Source organism: Pseudopipra pipra, chromosome 11 (genome assembly GCF_036250125.1).
Source record: "Pseudopipra pipra isolate bDixPip1 chromosome 11, bDixPip1.hap1, whole genome shotgun sequence".
Taxonomy (NCBI): domain Eukaryota; kingdom Metazoa; phylum Chordata; class Aves; order Passeriformes; family Pipridae; genus Pseudopipra; species Pseudopipra pipra.
In genome coordinates this window covers 5169640-5186982 of record NC_087559.1, presented here as the reverse complement: position 1 = coordinate 5186982, position 17343 = coordinate 5169640, and the positions used below count along the sequence as shown (strand labels likewise).

Sequence of the window (17343 nt, the reverse complement as noted above, 5' to 3'; positions counted from 1 at the left end):
AAGCACAGGTACCCACACACTGCTGTGCTGTCAACACGTGCCAGCACTCAGGAATGTCAGAAAAGCACTCAAGCATCAGGCATTTGCACCACCCTGAATTTGGGCTTCCCCTATGGGGGAAAGCTGCTGTGAAAACTTTGGAAACACCTTTGTGAAAGCAGAAAACATGACTGACTTTTAAGCAATCTTATCCATGCAGGTCTTAGCACACCCCAGGTATTGCAGCATCTATCCCGAGCCACATTCCTGGCCCACATGGAGCAGAGGCTTTGTGCAGAGATCCAGGTTAGGATATTGCCCTGGCAGGGCATCCTCCAGCACTGCCAGTAAACTGGGGAGCACTCCTGAGCACAGGGCTGGGTGTAGGTTCCTGCTTTTTGACACTCTGGGGTTTCCTCACTCCATGAATGCAGCAAGGAAAAGAGAGAGAGGGGAAAAAAAATGAAAATAAAGCCAAGCTGAGGCAGGTCTAACCTCATGGAGCTGGATTAATGACTGAGAAATGCCAGGGAACATTCCTTGCTGTCATCAGTGAACATCAGCCACTGGCTCCATGGAGCTGGGGATCTGCTCATTTTCGGACACTGCTCATCCTGTGGCTCCTTCCCTGCAGCACAAGGGAGTTGGCAGCACCACAGGAGAGGACACACTGTGCAAGCACATCTGAGGGGCCTTTGTGTATCCTCTTGCCCACATCCCATGGCTTAAGGATGAGGACTGCTCCCCATATGCTCTTCATGCACTACTTGAAACCTAGAGACTGACGGTAAGTTTGACAAGTAGGATAGAATATCTTTATGAGACCTAATTTGAAGGTTAAAAGCCACTGGACCAAGTGTATCTTGGAAGTAGACAAACTGGATTCTGTTGAAGGAGCCACAGGCTTAAGCACAGCCACCCAGCACAGAGAGGACTGCAGGCACAGCCAGGGCTCCCAGCTTTCCCTACGTGCTGAGTCACCTGGCACTGCCCACAGAGCTCCTTCTCTCAAGAGGAAGTGATGCCCCTCATCCCTACACTGCCCACAGAAACTGGACACAAGAGTAAACCCTCCATTTCTGGCAGTTTTGCTTGCAGGAATGGGGAAGCCACACTTAGGGTTGCTACAATTAGAGCATGTACCTTGCAAGCCATGGGGGGAAACATGAGCCAGCCTTCCTCCAAACCACTCCCAGATCCCAAAGCCATGAACTCCACTGGATGATGCACAGTCTGCTGACTGCCTTACTCAGTGCACCATCAGTGCTTCAGGTGCTATCAGCATTTCAGTGCAGTGATATGAGGTTAGGCTGCCTGAACAATCATATTTACCCATCCCAAAAGTGATTCCTCACTGGTTTGATGACATACTTGTCTATGAGCAGTGAGGGCAATTTTTTTAATGCTTCTCTTCTCCTTTGCTCTCTCTTATGCTTTATGTATACACATAAACACTTAATATTTTTCAATATTAAATGCAGTATTGGTATTCAACAGCAATGAAATTTTTCACATTCTATCCCCAAACCAGAGCCATTTTCCAATTCCAGAATCATTTGTGCTGTCTGTCTAGTTAAACTTCCCCAGTTTTCCCTGAACGGATGCCTACGAGTTGCCAAAACCCTTCATTTTAAGTGGCAGATATGTCAAGTGGAAATTTGCTTTTTAATAACCTTAACCAGTGAGGCCCCAAGTTCTTGGAGCATCTTTAAAACTTTAGCATGTTGTAAAAAGGCACCAATTTCCTCCACTCTTCCAGAAAGCAATTCCTGTACATAGCACAGTCACAACTTTGCCATTAACCACTTTCACATCAGGTTTCTGGCCCCACCATAAAATAATAAATACTGGATACTGAATAAGAATCCTATAAAATATGAAGCATATTAAAGGTGAAAACTTTGGCTGGCTACATTGAGCTCCACCACCAGCCAGTGAAAGAGGACTGCTTTCCAAGGAAAGGCTGTAAGAACCAAGTGACACTTTTAGACTGATTGAACCATGAGTGAAAAAAAAAAAAAAAAAGAAGGGCACCAGATGCTTGAGTTTGACATTAACTGAAAAATCGTGGAGTAAAGTTCATTGAACTGCAGCTGTAGGGGCATGGCAAAGGTGGCTGCCACACCACTCTTTTTTTCAGACCAAGATGTATCTGCAGCAAATCAACCTTATTTTTTAAGATTTTGCTTGCCATATCATGAGGTAACTTATAAAAAATATCTTTTTTACCAATTTGAACATTTTAAGAAACAGGGGAAGATTCTTAACCAGAGAGTAAATACCGAAAGTATTTTAATAACTAGTTGTGATTGCTACTTCACAGGATTTACTATTACTTTACTACCTAACTGAATTAAGGCAGGAAATAAGGGACCAAATCCACAACATAGGACGTTCCTCATGGGTTTTTTCTTCTTAAGACAAGTCTGACTCTAGATCAGTAGAGAGATGCTTGACTTGAGTGTTTGCTATGCAGGCTGTAGGAGGATGTGCCACTGAGCAGAGCCTACCTGCAAAGTTACAACTCAGATTTCAAGCAACTTAAAAATTTTTGAGTGTTTAAGACTCATTCTAGTGCAGTGAGCAAACAGTGGGGCTGTGAAAACAGGACCAGGAAACCATCATCATCCTTATCCATTCGCTTGAATCAGTGTTTAAGTGAAGGAGGAGAGTCAGCACGCTATCTTAATACTTCAATAAGATCTATAAATCAAACACAGTTCCTACCAAGTGTAGGTGGTGGAGCAGCAATGAAAGGGAGACGCACAACAAGGAGCTCTGAAGGACACTCAGCCTTACCTGGTGTACACATGACTTGGCATTCAGAAAAAACAGCTCTACTGTAGTTTTGTCCTTGAGAAAGGAAATGCTTTCAATGTAGAACCTGAAAATTAAAAACAAAACAAAAAAGAAACCAACTCTCAGTTGCTTTCTTGAATAGGTTTCATCTTCCTCCCAAGTCACTTTATTTCCTCAGTGTTTTGTTCTCCAGCAATAAAATAGCACAGAGGAACTATGAGCTACTGCACTTAATTTCCGGCCTGTTAGGAGAGAACAGCAGAAAATCACAGGCTGATAGCACACAGGGAACAGCAGCTCCTGGTTCAATAGATCCTGGATATCTGATGACTTTTCAAATGAGATGAGAGCTCTGTCTAACGCTAAAGGAGCAAAGCCTCCTATGCAGATAAAGCCACAGCAGTGGAAAAGATTAACTCCAAACGAGGTGCTGCAGGTGGGAAAGCCAGCTCAGCACTTTGCTGGAGGAGAGGAGCTGGCAGCCTTGCAGGACCATCTTCCTTTCAGGAGGAAAGAGCAGAGGTGTTAATGAGAGCCATTAACCTTGCCCCAAGCAAGCAGGGAAAGGCAAAAAAATCACCAGGAACGCTTTTGGGTCAGCTTGACCTATCCTACTGACAATGGGAGCCCCAAAACCAGGGGCTTACATGGAAGGGCTGCAACTGGCTCAGCCTTAAAGACACTGCTCTGCACAGCACTCACTGCCTTGTTGCTCACTGCCCTCCTCCCAGCCACAGCTTCCTCCTTCCAGATCATGGGTCAATCACAGAAGCACAAACCAAAGTGAACCCAACCAAACTGCTGGTTACTCTGGCCTAGCCAAGGTTGGCAAATGGGTCCCCAGTTTGTTACAGAGCTACACCAAACATCACCTATTTTGCTGCTGGCAAAATCACACACAACCTGCCCGTGTGCTTCTGTGACTCACTCAGAGCATCAAACCCAGCAGTGCTGAGGTGCATTAAATGGTGCAGAGAAAACACATCTATAATTTGAGGAGCATGGAACTGCCAAGTCAGTTTAAAGAGAGACAAATTTGTGTGAAGGTGGTCCTGTCAATCCTCCACCCCAAGGCTTTTCAATGCTTTGCCCCTGATAGCAGGAGGGTTGGATGGCCAACACAGGGCACACAGCCTACTGTGTGAATCAGAAGCAGGTCAAACCCTCCTGCAGCCCCGTGGTGCTCTTAAGGCTCCACACAGCCTCAGGCTCCAGCCACTGATCTCCTGGCATGGATGATTTGCAAGACATTGGAAGAAGCCCACAGCAGCAGCACGGAGCATGTGGTAGGGAGCAGTGAAGCTGGGACCTGCCACATGTGTTAGGAATGTTTGCAGTGTTTATGCTGTGGCTTGAGAAGAGTGATACAATAGTAATTGTTTTAATGTTTCACATTCCTACAACATGTTCCATCTAATTAATTTTAAAGCACTTTCCAGAATGCCTCTGAAGATAATTTACCCATTTTACAGGCATGCAGCCTGTCCAAGGGGCAGACCTGAGGCCAGCAGCCTGCCTCAGACATTTGAAAGGCTACTTTACCTTTCCATGACTCACCTTTCCACGTGAACTCTTGGAGCCTCAGGTATTTCCACCCTCTCTTGATCACACCTGATATATTTTTTTCCAACAGCTTTGCTAAATTTTACTTTAAACACCCTTGAGTGTTCCTCTCCATAAATGCAGAGCAGAGGGCAGGATCCTCACCCTTCATCCTTTCCCATCCTGCTGCCAGACCAGCCCTTCACAGTGTGGACCTTCCTCAGCCTGCTAAAGCCTCTTTCCCTCCACTGCACCAGAACCTGATTTTCCTCAACTAACGACCTCATTTGCACTTGCAGTTTCTTTCAAACAGAGTCAGACATGGCTGATTTACCCTCAGAAGCAGGACAGTACCCCTGGCTCTGAAGAGAGGCAGCTCCCAGTCACTGCTGGTACAGAGCAGGAGCCTGTAGGATCTATGGATTTAGGAAGAGGGCCGTGGGGGGCACTGCCCCCTGCCCCAGCCATGTCCCTGTGCTCTATTTCCTCCATGGTACAAGCTGTACATTCTTATCACCCCAGTACAGATGGAGAACACTGGACCACAGAGATAAGGATGTTCAGGGGATGACAGGCATGTTTGGGAACACCATAAAGCGTACGTCCTGCTTTTATTTCCAAAGCTGTCAGCATCCTTGAAACTAGAATGACGCTTCTGTAAGTCCTACATCTGCATTACAGAGCCCTTCAGCTGTGTGTACCATAGGACAGCTTCCGTGACTGGATTGAGTTTCTGCCAGCTGACAATAATTAAAAGCCTCAAAGGATTATCACATAGTTCCTTATGAAACAGCAAAAGCTCAAGGATGAGAAGTGATGAAGAAAAAGAGGGTCATAACCAGGAATCTGGGGATTCCCCTATTTCCAGTTATGCTACTGGAAACTGTCCAGTGCAGTGTCAAAAGATGCTGGGAACTGATGCTGCTGCACATTTGCCACCGGTCAGGAGAACAGCAGCTCAGTGCCCTGCCTCATTACAGTTGTGTCTCAGACTGAAGCAGTATTCAGTATTTATTCTACTCATGGTTGAGCCGATTTCAGGCATTCAGAAGGAATGGATGGCACAGGAGGGCTCGCCCAGGCCAGGGGACACCCTGCCCCTGCAGCAGCACCCACTGGGGTCACGTCGTGCAGGGCTGGAGCCCATCCAGCCCAGGGAACATGTGCCAAGTTCTGGGGCTTCTGCCCACACCCTCCATGCCATTCATCCCACACCCAGCCTTGCTTTTCCGCTCAAGACATGGGCACATTCAGCTGTAAGTGTGTACTTTCAGCTGCTCTCATGGGAGTTTAATTAAGGAATAGGCTATGACAAGGTAAATGTGCTCACACAAGATAAGTGTCTGAACTAACCACCCAGAGCCTTTGCTGAGGAGCAAAGGCCTGGAGTTGCTTCCTTAACTAAAAAGTTGTAATAGAGCAGAGAGCTGCAGGTTTTGAAGTGGCTTTTCTGCTGGAATATCAATTTTCTACTGATCAGACAGTTTCTGTAGTGCTAATTATTTCTATATGCTCCTCCTTCTCCTGCTCTGCATCTCACTCACCACCCACCTCCTCGGGTCCTAATTGCTTGGTTTGTATCTCATGACCCCAGAGTAGTCAGGCTTAAAATTTAGCTTCTGGAAGTTGATCTTTCCAAGCCCACTCCTTACACGTGAACTCTTGCCCAGGTCTCTGCACACCCTGTCCTGTCGAGGACCATTGGTGCAATAGAGAGGGCCAAAATAAACTCCATCAGCCAACAGCATGAATCCCAAACAAAGAAGTGCTCAGGTCACAGGATTGCCTTCACAGCTCTCTTGGGCAGCCAGAGGCTATGGCCTCCCAGATCCTCATCAAACAGTGAATATTGTGAAGAGCCCCTCATCTCTTTTAAAATGTTTGCGTGGTTTTTTTCTTTCCTATCAGAAAGTGTGGAGGGGAAGAGGAGCTCTGAATGCCATCACAAATCAGCACGTATTCAGCCAAAACAAAGTGCCACTTGTTTGCCCTGTTCCCTCGATGACCAGGGCATGGGGGATGTGATGAGACAACGGTGCCAATCGACCCAGCTACACAAGAGGCTCTGCCTTGGAAGTGCTTCACATAATTAAGCACACAAGGCACAAATTTACCGAGATCTGCAAAGCAAATGAGGTCAGTCTGCTCTCATTTTCCTCATAGACTATAAGGAAAACCAAAAACTCCAACAATATTAAGAATATGATTCTTTTCTGCCTGCACAGCTCTGTTTCATAGGACATGTTTTTTTTCAGGCCCTTAACCAGCAGAGCTTTGCCAGCAACAGCCCTAAAGTAATGCAATTACATTGGCCAAAATCATCATTTTGTCAGGGATTTCATTCTCTCCTGAGGACTGGTTAAGCTGTGAAAGCAAAGAGCCATCAGCAATCCCTTTCAAGTACAGACAACCCCTAAGTAAATAGAAGGAAAAAACTAAGTATGATTGTTTAAATAAACTGAATTACAATTTAGCACACTTAAAGACAAGTCAAGCAAAGACCATATTTAAAATATGAGGTTTTGAACAAAACAAAACCAACAACAACCAAAAATAAATAAAAAACCAAACCAAACCAAACGAAAAAAAAAAAAAACCACCAAAAAAACCCACCAAAACTCTTGTAATAATGTCCTAGTAACACTTTAAAAAGTAGCAGGTTCCAACCTACTTTATTTAATAGTTAAATACAAAAGAGAGCAGCACTTATCCAGGACCTAATCTCCTTCTAAAAATAACACTTTGCTTTGACATTTATTTCCTTTATCAAATCTGTAATCAGTTCTTTTAAACAAAAGCCCCTGGTGATAAATAAACCCAAGTGGTAATGTTTTCTTGGTGGAAACAATTACTCACCTAACAGCAAAATACAAAGTTGCCGGCCCTGGTTTCTTGGGCAAGTCATGGTCCAGGACACGATGATCCAGCTGCAGCCAGACACTCTGTCCTCTGTGGAAACAGGTTGGGGAGAAGGTGAAAAACTAGGATGGGTGAAACACAGAAATGGGTTCTTAGTGCTCATGTTTACTCCAGGTGTTACTTTTAAAAGTTCAAGATTCGGCTCCAAAGAAGACAAACATGTCATTAAATTATTTCCTTTTTTTTCTCCTAATTTTCAGATTTTCATACAATTCACTTTTGTTCACGAATGCTCTTTGACTCTCAGTGACTTCCACTGACTTTCTACGTCTAGTGGCAGAAATGGGTCTGATCCTTCTGCTGCATGGAGATGACTCAGCTCTGCAGTTCCATCCCCACCTCCTCCTATTCTGCCCCTGCCCCGGCACAACAAACCCCTGTTTCAGGGCAGAGGAGTTTACCAGAGGCACACTCCTTAAACCAGGCAGTTCTTTCTGCAGTGGCTTCTCTGACTGAAATGGGAATCAGCCAGAAAGAAAACAAAAAGTCCCCCAAAGGCATTGCCAAGCTGTGGCTGCCCCATCCTTAGAAGTGTTCAAGGCCAGGTTGGACGGGGCTTGGAACAACCTCGTCAAGTGGAAGGTGTCCCTGCCCATGGCAGGATTGGAACAAGATGAGCTTTAAGGTCCCTTCCACCTCAAACCAGACTATGATTCAAACCCCAGTAACCTCCCTGAGGACTCTGGGGAGCACAGAAACCTGTGGCTGCCCCAAAAGGCTGGCCATGGGTGCCCTCCAGAGGCCACATGTTCCCTTCCAAGCACCCAGCCCTGTGCCATACACCCAAGGCAGGCTCTGGAATCCCACTGGTGTTTCTGGGGAAGCCAACAGCTTTTAGGTAATGCCCTGGGCAGCACTTTAAAGCTCACTGGGAAGGAGTGCCAGCAACCAAAAAGCTTTTAGAAAAATTTCATGGCAGTTCTTCCAGGGGAAAAAATAAGCCAAGTGCCAACAGCATCCTCAAGGGATTTACAGAAGATCTGGAAGAAAGTATTTTCCAAGAAGTGAAGGGACAAGGATGTGGCAAAAATATTCCAGGGATAGCTCAAGATGAGAGTGGCTGGTAAAAATAACACAGTGTGGGGTCACGGGCCCAGAGCGAGCGGCTCCCACCAGCTCCAGGAACACCAGCCCTGTCCTCAGGGCCAGTCCTGCACCTGCACGTGGGGTCTGCCTTGGCAGGGTGGCCCCAAACATGGCTCTAACATGATCTTTAGGGGAGGCTTTCATCCAGGACTCCAGAAAAAGCAGCAATGGAGAGCAGCAAGAACTAATGTTATTCCCATTAGAGAAGAAGAGGTTTATTTATTTATTAGTGCACAACTCCATGTCCCCACTGCCCCAAGCAGCTCTGCTCCAGCTTTTCTGGGGGGAGCTGAAGATAACTCCTCTGGAGACACTGGCCCTGGGGAGCAGACTCCTGTCTGTGGGTTTTGGTCCTGCACCCAGCAGATGTGGGGAAGCCACGTTTCAGTGCCACGCTGACAGATGAGCCTAAACACCAGCTGGGATTTCAATTAACCCAGCTGACTCTGGGTTCATGCCATGGAAGCAGATCTCCCACAGCACTCTGGAGCCGAGCATCACACCCAGCCCCAGCCAGAGGAAAGCTGTTTATGGGAAGGACTAACCTCATATTTTGCTGCTGCTTGGGAAATTTGGGGTTAAAAGACTCAATAAGCCATTTGAAATTCAAGTGCAAAGCAAGAGGAGCAATTCATTTTGAAAAATCAATGCAAAACTTTTTTGTTGTTACAAAAAGTGAAGAGGAGGAAAGCTGGGGGTGCTCACAAGGGAAATTACCACTGAATCAGTTTTTTCAGCTTGTGAGACAAATATGAAAAGTGAAAGCATCAGGAAAATATTTTGCAAGTATTCTCTGGTTTGTGCCCAGAAGATATTTTCCAAATATTTTCTATTTCATGCCTTCCCCTTTCCTCAGCCAAGCACAAGGTAGGAAAATCTTTCTTCAAAAAAGTCATTCTTCCATCACACCAAACTGCCATGCTGTCAGAGATAAGGTTTCACATTGCAGTAATCACGCAGCTGTCTAAAATAAATGAACATACTTACGTATCATCGATAAAGGTTATCCCAAAATACTCCTTTTCTTTCAGGTTGAAGTGTGAGGCCACCAGATCCAGTAACTCCCTAGACAAAAGTTTGGGCTATTGAAAGAATAAAATTCATTTCAGTCCAGGCTTTTCACGTAAAATAAAATTCTTCTCTGCAAATACTGACATTTAAGTACACATGGCCACGTTAAAACCCTGTTGGACAATTCAATACAGAAGTGGCTCCATCAGACTCGGGGTGTCTCTGTGGAGTTGTGTGGAGCATGGAGAGGCAATTCTGTACTTAATCCATGACATTAAGCTGAAGGGCATAGGCTTTCCTTTTCCTGGGGGAGAAGGCAGCAGCCCAGGCTTTCCTGCACTTACAGCAGGAGAGATTTTTCAATTGAGAAAATACTCTGTATTTGAGAATCTCATGCTTTGGGTTCTGTTATGGGAATAAAACATCCTCAAACCCACAGACTTTTCTTCCCATCTAAATGACTAAAAAAAAAAACAAACCATCACCACAAGGGGTATGTTTAATACACTTAATGAATTTTGGTGAAAGCAAAACCTGAATGCAGAACTGATGGCAGATTATTTGTTCACCATGCACAGGGAAACCCTCCTGCTAGTCCAAGTCTGAGGAAGGGCCCATGTGCCTGAGCATGCCTGTTTATTGCACTTCTGTGACTTACTCTAGTACCCAAAAGAGCGAGGTCTGTACCTGAACCAGCAGCTCCAAGTTCCTGTCATCGAGGAGATGCACCTGGCAGTGCCGGCCCTCTGTCATCTGCAAAGACAACAACACAGTCCCGTCAGGAAGGATTCCCAGCTTTCCTGGCTGGCACCAGAACACACACAGCTCGGGGACAAGGACAGTGTGGAGCAAGTGTGTAATCTGCAGGGATAAGGGAATTGACTCTGTACTTGAGCCAAGCATCCTTTTCCAAGGACTCAGTCTGGGGAGCTGCCTCAGCACTCTCAGCTCCTCTCAGCTTCAAGCTGGAATTAAGGGTGCTTAGCAGCACTCAGGATCAGATAAAAACAACACAAATGCTGTGAGAATTAAACCTGAGGATGAACCAGCCTGGCCAATACCACAGCTACGAGCAGCAGCCGCGGCCGTTTGCTCCGGTGAGGAGCAGACGACCAGGGACCCATGAAACCAAATCTATCCAGGCCTCCCTGCAAATGTATCAGCCCACATTTGGTCCATTGACCTCGCGTCTGGTTGAGATGGAGTCTCTACCAGCACGTTAACATTTTCCCTTGGATAACTTCCATGAAGCCTTAGAAGTCATTGCCTCCATAAAATTCCTATATAGGTGCTGCACACGTCAAGAAGGTGCTTGAACTGCATGATTACGAATCAGCTTTGAACCTCTGATGCTATATCTGAACCACCTATTTTGTGTCCCATTTATCTGTTGCAAACAAAGTCTCTTTCTCTCTTTAAGAGGTGAGCAATTCAGAAATAGCTGCACATTATGCCCTCTTAATATCTGCCCTTTGAAATCTAATACATTACAATGAAAGCTTCTACATTATTTAATATCTGTTCTAATTCTGGGCCTTTCAGCAGCTTCAGTGAGGACCAGCTTTGCAGTGAGGACCAGTCTCTGGGTGAGAGCTGGTGAAGGAAACCTGGCTTTTATATTTATTCTCCTAGCCTCAAAGTAACTCATTTTCCCGACAGCACAAGCTTCTAGTGGATTACAAATTGTGAGCTGCGAGCAGAGGCTGGGGCTGGTTTGCTTAGACAGGGGCTCCCAGAGGCATTTAACAGTAACGTGAATGGTTTCTCCTTTCACATCCCTCTGGCTCGGCAGGGACAGGGCAGAGCTCTAGTGCCACCAGCACCTCTCGTCACCTCCTGCCCTGGCATGGTGCACACCCAAAGCTTACAGAGACTTAAAAATAAATGCAATTTATACATGACTGCAGTATAACTGAGGAGACCTCCCACCTCCCCCCTGCGCTGCCCCGGTTTCATGCGCGGCCGTTTGTGCAGGGCGGGCTGCTGAGACACAGCCGCCTCTGTCACCAGCCAACCCAAATTAACAAAGCTTCATTGTTTCAACTAATTGAGCTCATTTAGACCAAAAGCCGAGAGGGAGTGCCCTCCTGAGGAGCTCTGCAAACAGGTCAGAGACGACCCATTTGGGGGCACAACTCTCCCTAGTGTGTGGGAAAAACTGGGCTGCAGCATCTGTGGCACCAGCACTGGCCACGTACGGCACCACTAAATATCACATCGCTCACCAGAACAGCAATACTGGTACAAGGACAGTTTGCAGAGCAAGTCTAGTGGAAAGAAATTCCTTCCTTTCCTTTTCTCCCACTACTATGAACAGGAATTATTACAGAAGTGCCAGATGCAGAGCAACACGTCGTGCACGCAGGAGTGCAGAGCACAGGCTGCATCATCCCAGGACAGCAGTGATGATCTCCATGCAAAAACACAGCTGCACCCCTTGGTGCTGCACCCCTTGGTGCTGCACCCCTTGGTGCTGCACCCCTTGGTGCTGCACCCCTTGGTGCTGCACCCCTTGGTGCTGCACCCCTTGGTGCTGCACCCCTTGGTGCTGCACCCCTTGGTGCTGCACCCCTTGGTGCTGCACCCTGCAGAGGATTCACCCCCCTCATGCCCTGCACTCCCAGCGCTTCATCCTTCAGGTTCTGGAAGCAAAGCTGCACCATCCCAATTCCAGCTTTCCAGCACGCTCCCTGAGACTTGTCAGCTCTCCAAACACACCACCTAGAGCCTCTAAATCCATTATGATCCGATCACGGGTCCATTTGTTCCCGAGAGCTGAAGGTTTGTCATCACACGCTCGTAACTAAGTCGCATGTTACCATCAATTAATCATGTCATCAGCGCACCCTTCAAGGTGGAGCATATTTCTGGCTCTGACACACTGTTACCAATCTGCCCCTGTTGCGAAGTGTCTGATCCAATAGTGTTTTTAAATCGTTCCCCATCTGTTGCTCTGAGATAGCACGAGGGTTGCCATTATTTAATTGCGAGCTGCTTTAGCTTTCACCCAGTGAAATCACATTAATCACTTCTGACTGTTTTAATTGCCTCAGTTGTCTGTTGTTAAGTAAAAAAGGTTTCTATTATAGCAAACACATCCACAAAGCCTTGTGCTGAGAAGAAAGGAAGGTAGCTGGGAGGATTAAAACAAAAGAAACACCAAGTATAGTCTCTGCTTCTATTCAGCTGTCCAAGGTAATTGCAAAGCAACTCGAAAGTAATTAAACCTTATGACACCCCTGAAGATAGGCAAGATATAATTATCCCTGATTTTATTGATGACAAAACATAAGGAAACAGCTTAGAAGTCTGATTTACAGATATAGATACAGACAACACTTAGTACCTGGGACTCCAGGAATCTCATCTCAGAGATCATACAGCCACTTGCCAGAGTACTGGAAAGCTCAGTCAAGAAGAGCAGAAGATGTCTGACGAGTGCTCAGTGACAAAGCACCCTGAAATGCCATTGATGTGACAAACCTACCAGCTCCCACCTGTATCCCCAGAGCTCTGTGTGGCCAGGGGCTCGTGTCACCCCAGGAACACTTTGTCACATGGTGGACATGACAGCAATGTCCAGGGCCATGAAATGCCTGTTGCTGGCTGTAGCCCCAAGAAGAGAGGGGGGCTCTGGAGCTCCTTACCCTTGCTGCTTGCATCCCTCTGCCCCCCCAGCCTATGCCTGCACACCTGAGAGCTACATCCCTACTCAGATGCCTTCACCTGGGCTGAGGCACAGCGTGGGTACTCACTGTGTGGCACCACAGCCTGGCCAAGGGACGCCAATCTGCCAACGCAGTGACCAGCTTTGCATCTGCAGCTCCAATCCCCAAGCAAAGTGGTGTTAACCGAGACAGTCCAAGCCCTTATCCTCCATCCTGCTGACCCAAGACTTCAGCAACCAGCACCCTGGGTTCCTGCAGCTGTGCAGGAGCTCACTCCAGCTATCCACACCCCATTCCTGATGGGGCAGAGAGCACTTCACTTGGCTTATTCCATTCTTACAAACACAGTCAGAAGCAAATCACTCCCAATTTCCATCACAGAGCAGCACAAGCCCATCCTACATCAGGAATGTCGCCCACTAGAGAGGTCCAGGAGACAGCTCTCCCCCCACATGGAGCTGCCCCCCCTGTGCAGACAGGGCTCTGATACACAAGGCAGTACTCACATTTCACAAGCCTTTTTTGTACAGGAGGCAGAACCAAAAGCTTCAGAGGCTGTTGCAGCTCCAAGCCCACCTCACAAGCTTTGGAGTGTCAATCCCCTTCCACCAGCCCTGGATGGTCCCAGCACAGTGACACAGAGGTGTGACATGACTGCAGTGCAGCAACACCACACACTCCAGCACAGGTATCAACAGTCAGGTCCCCTCCTCTCACCTGAACAAGAGCTGGAGAGCTTCATAAAGAGAACTTCATCACCATGCATGCATAAGGATTTTGGCCCTGGAAGAGTGCCTCCAGCTCAGTGACTGGAGACCCTGAGCTCTTGAAGCCAAAGCAGCAAAGGACTCGTTTTTAACTCCCCCAGTGACACTGGTGTGATTTATTTCCCCTCAGCACATCCGCTCACAGGCCCATTTCCTCAGGCTCTGGAAGGGACTCATCCTGGCTCCCTGGCTCTCAGGGCACTGGGCTCCTCAAAGACCCAACACCCTGGAGCCCTTGCTGATACATTTTCTTTCATCTTTAATTCAGGACGCCTTGCTAATCTGAACAATGTAATTGATTTTCTATGTGGTTGGACCAATCCATCACTGTCTGGCTCAGTCAAGAGCTGGTGTGAGCAGTCTTGAGATATATATACACACACACACATCTGTTTTCAGCTTATTCTCATTGATTTTGCATTGTTTGTACAAATGAATTTTGCTATATTTTAGCAACATGCCCCCAAATTGGTCTTCCTAGCAGTTATTTTTAAAAGCTTTGCTAATACTTAAGCAATTATCCAGTAAAAGAAGTAGCAGCACAAAAATTCATGAAGCATCCCTGTATCTCATCTCATTCCCAGTATGAAATTAGCAGAGAGGCATTACACAGCCCTATTTTTGGCAAAACCATACTGGATACTGGGTACTTATTGCTTCCCAAAGTCACTTTCGTGCTCTGCACACAAGTAAACAATAAAAACTCAAAAATGGAGAGGACTGGAAAGGAGACAAACACTGTCCAATGCAGAAGTAGTTACATCAGAATACTGCAGCTCTCCTAACTCACAGGCAGTGGGCTGTCAGCAAGAATCTGATTTACCCAAATCTTCAGTAAAAAAGGCAGATAGTGAAGGAAAAGAAACACACAATTCTCAGAATATCCATGTGTGGAAATTAAAGCATAGGCTGAGATTGTGATTCTACGCTGCAAATTAACATTATCATAAAGGTTTCATATAGCTGGAAGAAGCAACATTTTGCTCTCCATTTTTTGTGACAAAAAATAAGAAATCCTCCATCTAAAATCATCGAGGTGGATTTTCTAAAACATCCATCCTTTAAAAAGAAAAAGAAATCAACAAGGCAGAGAGAAAAAAACTACTTCTTGGCTACTTAAACCAATTCCCTATGATATCCTGAGCCTGAATGTTTATTTGGGAAAAAAACCATATGCAGGATATTTATGCTATTTCTCTTGGACAGAAACATCCTCCCTATTCGAAGCTGGTTGTTACATGCAATATTTTTAGACATCCACGTGTGTCATCCAGTTAGGGAAAAAATAAGAAAAGAGTAATTAGACAGGGTGTAAACAGGAAATCTCAAAAAAAAAAACTTGAGCCAAAAAAAAAAAACCTGTCAGAATAACACATCTCCTGAAGGGCAGCTTAGGAATGGGAATCATGAAGGGTTCAAGTGAGAAGCAAACCCTCCAATGTGTTGCTTTTCCCTCCAGGCCAGATTTCTCCTCCCAGAACTGGGCAAACTACAGAGAAGTCACTTGGCCATATCTGTCACTGACTTCTATTTTTAAGCCTTTTTTGTTCTAAGAAGGTCTGGAGTCTTCATTCCCAGGGAAAGCCAGAAAAAAAAAAACACAACAAAACAAACAAAAAACTCCTCCCAAACAAAACCCCCAAACTCTCACAACTCTTCGGACAAAGAAGGAAGGATTATACATAAGCTGCACATAATTAAGACAAAACTGGGAACTATTTCTACCACTGAAATGCTCAGAGGTCTGTCCATGCCTCCCAGCTGTTCTCAACTGGGGACATGCCACGATTTGGGCTCAGCAGCCCAAGTTGCAGTGATGGGTGTGACCTGCCCAGGGACAGGGTGGTTGTGCCAGGGCCCTGCATCCACCTAAATACTCGTCACCAGAAGATTTAAAACCAACTCCCACCATCCAGCAAAGCTTCACACCTTTAACACCCTGAATTCCATGACAAGTCTTTTGGAAGGAGTAAACCTTTTCACCCAGTTCTCCTCTTCCCTTCCTCCCAAGATAAACCCTTTTGTTCAGACTCAGGTGCTGCTCCTGAACACCCAAAGGGCTCTGCCTGGAAACATCTGAGTGTGACACCAGGGATTCAGTCCCAGCTGCACTGAACTATGCATGTTATTTCCATAAGCTCCTGGTAGGGTAACCACGAGAAATTAAACTTCACTGGCAGGTGAGTAGCTCCAGAAGGTATTTTACAGGCTGGAAAAACCACCTGCACTGATGAGAGAGAAAGGGGAACCATTCTGACTAAATAAATGGCCAGCACACAGCCTTAAAACTGCAGTTTTGAAAGTGAGAAATTGGATTGTGGTGCATCATTAGTACATAGCTTATAAAAATTGGCTCATTTGTTCCTGAAACAGGCACAACACTGTGGCTCAACCAGTCAGAGCACTGAAGAAAATCCTGTAGATAACAAAAAGCCAAAGAGCAATATTGCCACATTGACCCAGCCTCCACAAAGCCTATGCCATGAAGGGGTCCCAAAATTCTTCCATCCTGCTTTTGGCCGGTGACTCAGAAGCAGCAGTACCTGCTTTGCAGGTGCATGAGCCCAGAGAACAACCTGAAACTTTAAAGGATTTCATCTCCAAATCCCAGCCTGAGCTGCAGTTAACCACCTATAAAGCATCACCAGTAATTTCCTGTCAGGGCTTTGGTTTTTTATCTAAACCTCTCTTCTGTAAATCATAAGCCTATAAGAGATTTCAAAGCTTAATACTGAAGCCCCTACACTGACTTCAGATTTTCACTGGCATTTAGGTGGGTTTTTTCCTTTGGTCCTGAAGGTGTTTATGATCAGCTCCTCAGCTGCCTCAGATCAGCATTGCTTCACTGACTTTGGTACAACCAGCTAGCTTAGGTCTGGCCCCTGAACGTGCATGGCCTGATCAAAATATGAAATCAGATGCAAGAATGTATTCCAGCATGGAGCTTGCCCTAACTAGGCACATCTCAAGAAAATAAAAGCCTTCGCTTTTCCTTCTGGAAGGAAGGGGCCTGCATGCAGCTGGGGGGAAGAGGGAAAAAGTTATAATGGTTTAAATGACCTCAGAGTTTCCTGGTGTGTCTGTTGGGAGAGCAAAGCTTCATCATATTCCAGCACTTGGAATCGCTCAAAACTTTAAGGAACAAGCAGAAAAATAACAAACAGAAGTTTGGGTTTATACCAGCATTTCTAAGGAAGCTTTTTAAAGGATCTGCAAAGGTTTCCAAAACCACCATGATGCACATTTTGTGGAGCCTGTCTGGAGCCCACAGGTCCTCCTTGACCAACGTAGGTGCCTGTCGCCCAGTGTCCCAGGGTGGGAGGTTCTCAGGGGGAAACAGATGAGGATTAGAAATGCTCCCCTCTCCCACAGGTGAACAGCTGGGAAACACACCCCCATCCCACCCCACTGTGTGCCTCTCCACCACCACCTTTGCCAGAGAGGGGTGCATTGCAAGAGCTCCCAAGTGATGCCTCTTCTGCATGGCTGCCCTCCCCTTACAGTGTCCTGGACTCACAGCACCTCCTGCAAAACACCACAAGTCACTCAGGGCCCAAAAACTCAGGTTTTCC

General features: G+C 46.2%; 1 protein-coding gene across 2 annotated transcripts in view; it reads right to left on the bottom strand.

The window, feature by feature from the left end:
• FRMD4B (FERM domain containing 4B) overlaps window positions 1-17343 on the bottom strand; it is an 82776-nt gene that overhangs the window by 51081 nt on the left and 14352 nt on the right. The window contains exons 2-5 of one of the 2 annotated variants that reach the window (XM_064667210.1): window positions 10024-10089; window positions 9313-9407; window positions 7177-7269; window positions 2779-2863 (exon numbers count right to left, since the gene is read on the bottom strand). In XM_064667210.1, the coding sequence (XP_064523280.1) occupies window positions 2779-2863; window positions 7177-7269; window positions 9313-9407; window positions 10024-10089 (339 nt within the window). Of the gene's footprint in view, window positions 1-2778; window positions 2864-7176; window positions 7270-9312; window positions 9408-10023; window positions 10090-17343 lie in introns of those variants that run through there. The other variant, XM_064667211.1, reaches the window with a different exon arrangement.